Here is an 11657-nt window from a genome sequence, read left to right as displayed (position 1 = left end):
TTTCTTGGTGCTTTATTGCATTATTACATGAAAACTCAATTTTTTTATCTGAGGAACTTGGTATACGATGCAATTCCTTTCTCCAAATGATCTTCACAAGAACCCTGTGAGGTACTCTAGACTAAGAGCCCAAAACCTGGTCCAAGCTCACCCAGGGAGCTTTATAGCCAAGAGATTTCAACCCCGGACACCTGGGTCCTAGTCCGGTCTGGACACTGCAGTACATTAACAACATGGATGGCTTTAAAGGAGGATCAGACTGAAGGAGAAGGCAAACCATGGCTGCAATACTTTGCCTTCCCAATCAGAATTACGGTTGTAATGCTTTGGAACAGGGCTGGCCCAAAACATTTTGGCACCTGAGGTGAACCATGAATTGGCACCACCCACCCACCCCAATTCGTGGAGGTGATGGTATGGAAGAAATTTGGCTTCGTTTGAAAAAAATTTACAAACCCAGGCTTTTAAACACAACGCTGTAGTCTCCACACAATGAAGCCCGCAAAAATAAAGTTGTAGTGTTTTGTGCCCTTTGGAACTTGAGTTTACCTGCTTTTAGCATTCCAATTCTGATACCAAGGAACTTTGTGCAAGTTCAGTGTTGTTCCCACCCGCCCCCCCCCCACCGCTGCCTGCCCAACACTCTCAGGTGTCAGGTTCAAATTCCAGCTTCTTTGTAAAGCTCACATGGTCACTTTGAGCCAATTGCAACCTCTCAGCCTAACCCATCTCACCAGATTGTTGTGAGGAAAAAAATTGCAAAGGAAGGGATAATGTGCAATACCTTTATCTCCAACAGATAAATGAATTTTTTTTTTTAATTTCTAGAGTTGGGAAAAATATCTGAGCCTAGCATGCAAAATCCTAGCCCTTGCATTGCATGGTGCCTTGCCGTCTACACACATTAATTAATCCTAAATTTAATTTTACAAAGACCCAGGGAAGGCAGCAAAGTCTGCCATCCTTTGCACACTCACCTGTGAGTAAGCCCAACTGAGCATAGTGTGGCTGACTTCTGAGTAAGCATGCGTAGGTTTCTGCTGCAAATCCTATAGACTGACTGACACGAAGCAACCAAGCAGGGCAAGCACAGAAAGGAGAAGTTAAAAATCAGCACCAAGGAACCAAAAACAATTTTTAAAAATAAAAATGCCTCTTTAAAGACAAATACTTGTGCCATCCCCAAATCCCGTGTGAGGCATGAGTCAGAAAAAATGAAATGCATTCATAGAGGCGCCTCACGAGGCTGGAGGAACATCGCCTGGCTGTGGGGCGTGAAGGCTGCTCCCTGCAAGGCCCTTTCCACCTGGCCTAGGGGGCGAGGCCCAGACTCTCCAGCCCCACTGAAGAGACTCCTCATGAGGCTGGAGGAAGACAAACTTTCCCTTTGCTATGCTTCTCTCCTGCTATTGAAAGCAAGCAGCATATTATTATTAAATGGCCTTGGTCCAGTATATCTGAAGGAGCGTCTCCACCCCCATTGTTCTGCCCGGACGCTGAGGTCCAGCGCCGAGGGCCTTCTAGCGGTTCCCTCACTGCGAGAAGCCAAGTTACAGGGAACCAGGCAGAGGGCCTTCTCGGTGGTGGCGCCCACCCTGTGGAACGCCCTCCCATCAGATGTCAAAGAGAACAACAACTACCAGACTTTTAGAAGACATCTGAAGGCAGCCCGGTTTAGGGAAACTTTTAATGTTTGATGTATTACTGTATTTTAATATTTGGTTGGAAGCCGCCCAGAGTGGCTGGGGAAGCCCAGCCAGATGGGCAGGGTATAATTATTATTGGCTTGCAGCAGCATGTGATAACAAGCAGGCTGTATTAGAGGCCTGTCTAGCAGTCTAGCTGACTGATTTGGGGCAAGGGTGGTCATCTTGAGGTAGTGAAGGCATGTGACGGCTTCCCAGCTTCTCCTTTCTCTTCTTTTGACAAAGGGGGGAACAAGACAGTATATGATTTTGGGTGGCAACTGGCGGCCACCTCATTCTGAAGCCACAGGAACCACCAGTTATGATAGCCGATATTCTGGCTAACCAGGGAAATGGGGATTGACAGCAGCCCACCCCAAGGAATCACAGCATCCACAACCAGTTTCCGGGCCAGGAGGAAACACTGGATGTGAATGGTAGCAGACACACATTGCTTCCAGTTTGAAGTACTGCTACCTGACCTTGGAGACCTGGTTGAAATGCTACACAGCTGTTGGGACCTGGTTTAAACTGGCAGGCACCTAAGTCCTTCACCAGTTATAGCCCATTGGGGTTTTCCTTCCTATAGCTAGGAGGAAGGATGTACAATCAACACAACATTCAGTGCTAAACCAATCTAATTAACAATTGACTATTGTATTTGATTGAGTTAATGTGGAGCGGAGAAAGCTTGGATTCCTCTTCAAAGCAAGCATGTGCACCATTTGCATGAACCTTACAGAAGGGTGTTTTCCGCTTCCCAGTGTCCACAAAACACAGCTACTTGTGCTACTGGAAGTGAAGCCAAGGGGCACACTCAGATAGGCAACTAGATTTAACATGTAAATGACAACACATTTCCCCACAAGAGCTCAAACCCGATCACATTCATAAAGATGCAACATCAGTGACATTTCCTGAGTTCGTCTGCCAGGGGAACCAGAGAAACCAAGCTGAAGTTTTGTAGTGTGTTATTTCATCTCACAATATTTATATGCAGCTTGAATGTCATAAAACTTCAGTGGTTTTAAAAAAGAATAAAACAATAAATTTACCAGTAGGAAACCATTAAAAGCAACTATTTAAAACATTTTAAAATATTAAAATCAATGAAGCTAAAAACCAAATCAAAATATAATGCTTGTCTAGTATTCTTAGTGAAAACTCAATGTCCAAGTCACAGGAAGTAGTTATATTTTTTGATAGAAAACCAAAGAATTTGAAGAGATTTACTGATTTGCCGAGTGTATTCATTCACAGAATAGAACTCTCAAAAACCTTCCCAGTCAGAAATAGGTCACTACCCAGCTTTTTCGAAGTATCTGGTTAATATGTTATAGCAGTGATCCCCTCCATTACAAGGTGGAATTTATTCCGACAATTTAAACAAGTCTGTTTCCCTTGCTCTTTCAGAGTACTATCTGATAGCTGTTTTTGTAGAAGGTTGCATAATCAAAGTCCGATACATTATGCACATAATGTCTTCCAAAGTAAGTCACTTTCAAGGTCATGCAGCAATCAGCAGAGCCTAATACCACTTTTTTACATGCAGTAGTTCCTATCAATCTTCAGCTAGTACATTCATTCAGGCAGAACTATGTCATAGGTTTATGAGACACTTCAAGCAATGAATGCTGTTAGGCTCTGTGCATCCACCTTTAGACCCCATGTGCAAGTAGGGACCAGTTTCTTAACGTTTTAGCATATGGTGGTTTTACTGCTAGTCACCCCCCCACACACACCCCACCGTAGGTCAGGTTATGATCTGGTAGCGGTCATGCACAACAGTAATTAACAGTAGCTAGCTACTAATAAACTCCTTGAATCTACTTCAGCTTGAAGTCAGTTCTTCCAAGACTTCCTCTTCATTTTCATTCTGGCTCACGGCAACAAGTATGTGAATAACCCAGACTGAAAATAACAAAGGGGCTTCATGCAGCCTGGAGAACGAACGGAGCCATGCTGTGAAATGGCATTGTGAGAGCAGAAATTGTCAGTATTCTTGCAGAGTTTGTAATATAAATGCCGGCAGCTGCCTAATAGTTTGCAATGTCAGCTAAACCTAGAATGGTCACATGGACGTCCACATTTTTCTGATCAAGCTGAGGTTGGCACCCACCATAGCTAGTAGCATTTGGGAATCATTTCAAAACCCCTTTGTGCCTTCAGACCCTGAGGAATAGGATTCACTGTGTTGATCCTGAATTCCAAGCCAACTTCATCGACTTCTCCTGCCAGATTTATAGTTTGCAAAAGTGGTTAGAGAAAGCACCAGCACTTACTTCAGCATGAATTCAAGCTCACCAACATATACATTCATGAGAACTTATGTTTTGTGTCTTCCAAGTTCAGGTAAGGTCTATATGCCAGGTTTAGAGAGATATCAGCAGTTGATTCTCCAGAAGCTATTTGAATATGATCTGGAATTCCACAGTATACTGTAGGCTCTCCAAGAATCCTTGTTAATTCTCAGCATTCAAGCACCGAATTCTTCATAACACATAGGATTCTCCTAACCTGAAGCTAGGAAGGAGTATCTCCCTGATAAAGCAGCAGCAGCTGACACTACTACAAAAACATTCAACAGAATTTCCACTGCCAGAGGCCAGGATTAAGGATGATAAACTACATTTTTACCCAATACAGTCTGTTATGTAATCTTTGGCAACGCTTACAGTCAAAGTATATTTAAATGTGTTTGTGTTGGCTGTTTTCTTCTCAGATTTTACTTAGTTTACCAGGTAGCCAAGAAGCTACTAACATGCTTATGATTCACTGAAGGATCTTGTTTAATGCATCCAAAGCAATCAGGAGTTTTAAGATAAGAGACGTTTTTATTTAAGCTGCAACACACATGGTTTTAATACAACATTTAAATCAGGTGAAAAGTAAAACACTGAACTATCAGCAGTAGAACATTTCCATTGGAAATGTGTTAAAATTCTCAAGGATCTCGTGTTACCATCTTACCGCAGTTTTCTTATGTGTTTCTAGCCTACACTCCATATGTTTTCTGTAGTCATGCAAAAGCAAATAAGATTTTGAATGGGAAGTCCATCGACTGCAAAGAATCATTTTTCACAGAGTAGCCAGCTTGGGCAAGAACAAAACCTGCAGAAGTTCTTCATGTAAACACACACATTTTAGAAGCCATGAACTTTCAGCTGCTCTTCCTTGACAATGCCAACCTGCAGAAGAGAAGGAGATGGCAGTAAGCCCGCAGCAGTTAGAACCTGAAAGTCCAACACAAAAATGAAGTTACACACTTATCAATCCCAAGGCAGATGGAGAAAGAGTTAACATACAGATGAAACTGTACCAATGTACAATGGGAGGGGGAGAGACTCTTTTCGGTCTAAGGTGTGCACAGCTTCCTGGTGTGCAACTGTCTATGGGTTGCAAGCCAGAAACAAAAATGAGTGGACCAATGGAGGCGAATCTTACCTCTGTTATAGTTGGCTACATGAGAGCCAAGGGTGGGGGGAAACCAGACACACACATGCTATCCAATGAAGAATTATTATTATTAATAATAATAATAAATTTTATTTATATCCCGCCTCCCCAGCCGAAGCCGGGCTCAGGGCGGCTAACAACAATCAAATAATCAAACAGTAAAATAGTTACACAATCTAAAAATATTTCATTATAAAAATTAGTTAAATCAAATTGAAGGCAACCAATTAAGCAAAATTCTGTGCAGGTTGCCAGAGGAGGGAGTCAGGCTGCGCCCTGACCAAAGGCCTGGCGGAACAACTCTGTCTTGCAGGCCCTGCGGAAAGATGTCAGGTCCCGCAGGGTCCTAGTCTCTTGTGACAACAGTATTACTGTTCAAGGACTTGTTTCAGGCAGGCTAAAGTACTCAAGGAGGGAGTGGAGCAACTCCTAGTACGGGGCATGGACCCAGGGAGTGAGTTTGGCCTTGGGAGAGTCCCGAGGGCTGAAGAGAGAAGCCTGGAAGAACACATCTGCCCCCTGGACCAGTGCCCCCCCCATGGTACAAGAGGATCTACAGCAGCCATTCTTTTAGGTTACATTCAGAGAAGTGCCAAGCAGTGCCTTATGTAATTAATTAATTTCTTGTGATAAAATCCAGATGCTCAAATATACATCTACGCCTTCCGAAGTCAGGCCTGTTGCACTCCTCCCCCCCTTGCCGCCAGTATGACTCAACTCAACCCTTTTAGTCCAGGCAGCAATATGGCTCACAGCTAGGGGTAGTGACTCACTCAACCCTGCCATGTTATGTTACATTCAGAGTCAAAAGAGTCTCGCTTAAATAGGCTTCCGACTGCATTTTAACATTTGAGCAAGCAGCCTGAGCTCACTGACCTCTAGGAGGAATTGGCAAATGTTCTTCCTCTGGTCCCCTTGCAACTGGATCACTTCCCCGTATTCAGGATGCTCAATCACAGTACCATTACAGGCAAATTTCTACAAAGAAAGGTTTAATGCTTTTAAAAACCCAGTTGCAAATTATGTTTAGATCACTTTCAGAAGAGAACCAAAATCCATTATTTTGGTTATTTTTTTCCCCCTTCAGAAGACATGCTCCAAAGGTTTTGCTAGCAAATGAGATATATGCTTTTCTAGTGATGGATTTTGGCCGAAGTTCCTAGATGCTTGGAGCTTAGAATTGCAGAGCTCAGCAATGCCTAAATCAACTGCAGGAGTCAAATCAATGTCCTGGCCCAACTTCACATTTCCCCCTACAACCTGACCACCACAAACTAGATGAGTACACTATGTTTTGCTCCACTCCACACCCAACCTCAGATATCTTCCCGTATCACCTCCCAGGGTTTTTCCTCTTTGCTCCAGGCTTGTCTCCCCACTTTTTTTACTACTGTTCTAGAAATATAGAACTAAATATTCAAAATAGAACTCGATGTAAAAATATCAATTCCTCCTCCGCAACACAATTGGCATTGTCAAAAACAGGCAACACGGTACTGAGCTATTCGTTCCCGGAACAACTTTCTGGTTACCTTTTGCAGCAATATATCTCCTTATGTGGCTTTTAAGTCATTTTAAAGGGTCTGGATCCATTCCTAGACAGTGACAATTGTAGAAAAGAGCATGAAAGCTGGTTATTGCAACTAAATTGACCAGCACACTGCTCAAACATTAATTTTTTTCAGTTAAGACTGGCTGCTCCTGTCAGTGCATTCAACATCTGAAATGGTCTTATACTGGAAAGCTGTCTCAACCAGAACATTTAACACGCCTGTCGCAGCATTTGATCTTTCACTTCCCCACTGGAAATTGTTAATTTACATGCATTTCTCTTTCAAGCACAAAAACTTCAGGACCTAGGAGAAGAACAGTGCTACCTTTTTGAAGGCTTTCACAAGCTTCTTTTTGTCATAGTCATCTGCAATTCCCTGAACAGTAGTTAGTGTCTTTCTGCCGTTTCGTTGCTGGATCCTTATATGAATGTAGTCTTCAGTCCCTGCCGGGAGTAAGTCGTCACCCTTAGTTGCATCAGCAAAGGGGTCTGGAGGGGTGAAAAGTCCACATGAGTTAGTCCGATGCAAACCTTCAAGTTCCTACATATTTTGAATGTCTTTTCCAAATGGTAGATAAAACATAATCTAAACTACTTAATCCAGGCAGCAGCAATTCTTTACCAGGTCAATACAAACATGATCATGATATATTGTCACATATGGTAATTTCTGCATATCTGTGGGTGTTGTCTGCTCTCTAAGGCCCATACCTGGGCCCTTTTTCTCATTGTCTACTACAGACTAACCCAGTCTTCATCTTACCTTGAGAACTTGCTCAAACACTAACCAAGAATACTCTAACACAAATGTATTCAGGACAGACTACTAACTGTGGGGAGAAAAACATACCAGCAACCATAAGTAGTCTGATATTCCATTAGGCACCCTGGTAGTGACAAGGTTTTTATTTTAGCCTTTGTCCGCTAGTGCTCCCAAACCCACCAATTCCTCCAAACCATGTTTCACTGCTTGCCTGCTACTAAAATAGAAGCTCTTTTCCACCTATGCCTTGTTTGAGGCTCAATCTGAGGAAGATCAGTTCCCTGCTTTTAGGCCAACCAGCTACCCGGATGAGGAAAAGGTCAATCTACCTTCAAAGAACTCCTTCCACAGCAGTCTGCCATGCAACTCCTGTGCATTGTAGAGGGGAGATTCTGGGGCCACTTCCAAGGTACACTGTCGGTTCACACCAGGCACTGGAGAGGCCTGTTGGGCTTACCCATTGACACATAGGAGCCCCCCTGCAGCTGCACAATGAACCTAGAGGTAATGCTTTGGCAAGTTAACAAGGGGAGGCAAGGGCAAGTCCAATATAAACACTGGGTACAAGCTGTACAATGAGGGAAGGCAGAGAATTCCAAATGGCCCTAGCATTCAAATCATATTGCATGAATGAGGAAACTGTGGCCCTATGAGAATCATTGGCTCCAACTCCCATCAGGCTACTTCTGCGTCACTGCAAAAGTTACAACAACTTGTTCACAAAGTCCAATATGTCAAAGGCTAGTTCTGAGAGGCTACAAGCCTGTGACACACTTCTGGCTGTAGGGAGGGCTGGAGCACCTTATTGTCTTTCGTGTTTTTATTCTGAATGAGAAGCAACGAGTCATATGACCTCCCTCCCTGCAGTCAGAGCTTAGACAAAGGTTGACTACCTCCGTGAACTCCTTAAAATGGTGCTGTGTTCTGTGAAGCAGAAAGTGGATTATGGGAGAATACGGCACAATTTTAGCTTAAAGAATCTTCCACTGCTCCCTTAGCTGCAGAGACCAAGCCTACAAAATCTGCACTCCTTCATAGCTACTTGTCGTTCCCCAACTGAAAGTCCAAGTGGAGCCGCACTGAAAAACCATTATCAATTTTCCACCTTTCCCTCCTTTACCAATCGACAAATTCTAAAGTCCTATCCAATTCAGGCATAAACCTCTACGAATGAAAACGTCTTCAAAAAGCTGTTTTCAACAGATCAGGGAGTTTATTCGTGGCAAGGTGGATGTATCTGTGTTCAGTACAAATCAAGGAGTGCAATTTTAGAACTGATGGCTATGGCAAAGATGATAAAATGAAGGCTCTTTGCATAGAAAGAGGAATATCACAAAATACAATTCCCTGATAAATTCCCTGGATAGAGGAGAAATTCACCTCAAGACTGGTAGGAGAAAATGGAGAGACTGAGGTACAAAAGCTTTGCCTAGGCCAGGGGGTGGGGGGAGATGTTGCTGGACTCCCATCTCTCATTAGCTTGTCCAGCATGACCTGGGATGATGGGCGCTGTAAACCATCAACATCTGGGGAGGGGGACAGGTTCCCCACCCCCTAAACCTAGACTGGAGAGGGGGGGAATCACTTGACTGAATGCTCCTCAGGAGAATAATGTCAGATAGGCACTGAGTCATTGATCCCTCAAGAAAGAACATGCAACAAGGCAGCTCTCCCCCCGCCCGCCCCCCCAAAATACAAGTATTAAGTTAGCAAATGAAAGGAGAAGGAAGGTTTCTCAGTTATTATAGCACTGAGGAATGAACTGCAGGGCTGGTGATCTCAGCTGCCCAGACAGCTTGCAAGATGTCAAGTGGGTAGAGCTAGCCAAATTCCTGAACCGCAATGCTGGGGAGGGGGGCAGGGGGTTCCTTGAGGCAAAGGGGTCCCTCTGCCCAGTCCTTCTGCTGGCAACGAAACTCTGCTGCAGGTGAGGAAGTCCCAGGAGCAAGGGGCACCCTAATGTGTCACTCAAACAGCAAGTCAAGTCGGTGGAAGCTACCACTGGTGTTACATTCCTGCTGTTGATAGCTAGCAGAACACACACCTCCCTAAAAGAAAAAGAAACAAGAGAAGAGCTTGCTGGTACAAAATCCACTGGATCCAGAGTTGGCCCTTCTGCCATCGTGTGACAGCAACAGACCCAGTTTGGGCCTCTTCCCATTACCAACAAGGGTTCCCTGCCCCAGCTGAGGATGCAAGACTTGCTACTACTCCACTAACCCCACCCTTGCCGGCCAGGAGGTTGCATTTTATCCCAGTTCTTAAATACGCTGTTAGTACAGCTTTATGTCAACAACTGGCAATACTAATGTGGAAGGGTCTACAGTAGGCTACAAAGCAAATTTGGTCAACACAGTAATAACAAATGGAAATAGCTGGATCGGGTGAGTGAGTGGGTAAGGTCTTGTGCACTAGGCTAGCTAGCTATATAGAGGGTGTTGCACTATATAGAGGGTGTAACTGATTTGTCACAAATATATCAGTTACGGGAGCAGGAGTTTACTGGTGAAGACATCAGCAAACAAAGTCTTAACAGCGGACTATACAATATGGACCAAGGTTAATAAAGTGGTTTAACCTAGCCCAGTGTTTCCAAAAGCTGCGTCTCCAGCTGTTTCTGGACTACAACTCCCATCATCCCTAGCTAGCAGGTCCGGTGGTCGGGGATGATGGGAACTGTAGTCCAAAAACAGCTGGCGACCCAAGTTTGGGGAAACCCACAAGCTACACTAAAAGTCCCAGTTAGCAAAACAACGGCCAACTAGCAGAACACAGTAGAAGCCTGTTAAAAAGATACCATAATGAATAATAATAATAATAATAATAATAATAATAATAATTTATTATTTATACTCTGCCCATCTGGCTGGGTTTCCCCAGCCACTCTGGGCAGCTTCCAACAAAATATTAAAATACAACAGTCCGTCAAACATTAAAAGCCTCCAGATATCTTCTAAAAGTCCGGTGGTTGTTTTCCTCTTTGACATCTGGTGGGAAGAACTCCGGCCCTCCCATCCACAAAACACAGGCACTTTTAAGCCACTGAACACCCAACATTTTTAGATAGCAGGGGTCAAGCAGAAGTGTCCCGGCCCCATAGCAAGGAATCAACTCTGCGTGAAAGGAGAGAGGGTGAAGGGTGTGGGGGCAAGCGCAGAGGGGCTGGCACAGCTCACCTTCCCTTTGTCAGACCAGGGGCAAGAAGATGCCAAGCCCCGTGCCAACCGGGGCATCTTCCGCAGCAAACCCTTGCAGCTTAACAAAATGGACTGGGCGCAGCGTAGGAAAAGAGGTGTCTCTGTTGAGACCCCCCCCCCAAATCTTGCGCGCTCCATCCATGCACCCATTTATCTCAACCTCCTGGGTGCTGCGCAAAGGGATGCAAAGGCTTTGCCGTGTGTGTGTGGGGGGAGAGAAGATGGCAAGGGGGGGCGGAGGCAAGAGAGGACCCCCCCTTATGCGCACCCCGTTTGCTGCCAGGATAACGGACACCTGGGATGGGCACCCCCGAGCCCCCTTTCCCTCCACCAAGACCGAGGGAGCCCGGGGCGGAGGTGGGGCGTCTTCGCTGCCGGGCCTTTGCGCCAGTCCCCGTCCGATCCTGCGCTAGCTGCGCGGGGGCCGCCGCTTCTTACCGAAGGATTGGAGGTTCTGGATAGTGGACATGCGATTCTGTGGCTGGGCGCTGCTCGGGGGGAAAAGGCCGCGGCTGCGTTGGCCCGGGGCTCCCTCAGGTTCAGCAGCGAGAGGAAGCGGGGGCCGAAAAAGAGAGAGAGAAGAGAGGGAGGGAGGGAGGCAAGCAGCCGGCGAGGCCCGGGCGGCGAGGAAGGCAGGCAGAGCGGACGCGGCGGGACAGAGGAGAAGCAGAGGCGGCGGCAGCAGCAGCAGCAGCTGATCTAACGGCGACGCTCGCTCACAAAATGGCCGCCCGCTCGCCCGGAGCCTCTCCTTCGCCCAAGCGCGGGGCACGTGATTGCAGTGGGATTCGGCCCCCCGCCCCGCGCGGAATGCCGGGAAACGGAGTCCTCTCCGCCAAAGGAGAGCGCGCAGGAGCTCGCAGGAGGGACTACAACTCCCGGCGGGCATGGCGGGAAAGGGTTTTGTTTTTGTTCTGGCGCTCTCCGCCTCCTCCCAACCGCCTTTTTTGGGTGTGCTTGCCGTCGAATGTCATGTCAGGACGCGTGCAAACGCGTATTGCGGG

At 45.9% G+C, this 11657-nt stretch overlaps 1 protein-coding gene across 1 annotated transcript; it reads right to left on the bottom strand.

The window, feature by feature from the left end:
• Positions 1–4499: 4499 nt before the first annotated feature.
• EIF1B (eukaryotic translation initiation factor 1B) lies at positions 4500–11401 on the bottom strand. Its single transcript, XM_082193601.1, has 4 exons — positions 11092–11401; positions 7019–7182; positions 6018–6119; positions 4500–4873 (listed from the first exon to the last, which is right to left on the bottom strand). Exons 1-4 carry the CDS (start codon positions 11120–11122, stop codon positions 4829–4831), a joined length of 342 nt encoding a protein of 113 aa, XP_082049727.1. The 5' UTR covers positions 11123–11401; the 3' UTR covers positions 4500–4828.
• Between the last annotated feature and the right edge of the window lie 256 nt (positions 11402–11657).

Source organism: Podarcis vaucheri, assembly GCF_965113315.1.
Source record: "Podarcis vaucheri genome assembly, chromosome: 12".
Lineage (NCBI taxonomy): Eukaryota > Metazoa > Chordata > Lepidosauria > Squamata > Lacertidae > Podarcis > Podarcis vaucheri.
The sequence above is the reverse complement of the archived record's forward strand: the minus strand, read 5'-3'. Positions and strand labels throughout refer to the sequence as shown.

Excerpts from the sequence above, each read along its gene's own strand:
- EIF1B (XM_082193601.1), bottom strand. The coding sequence starts at position 11,122 with ATGTCCACTATCCAGAACCTCCAATCCTTCG. Across the intron at positions 7,183-11,091 it reads CCAGAACCTCCAATCCTTCG|ACCCCTTTGCTGATGCAACT; the intron begins GTAAGAAGCGGC and ends TCACCCCTCCAG. Across the intron at positions 6,120-7,018 it reads TTGTGAAAGCCTTCAAAAAG|AAATTTGCCTGTAATGGTAC; the intron begins GTAGCACTGTTC and ends CTTTCTTTGTAG.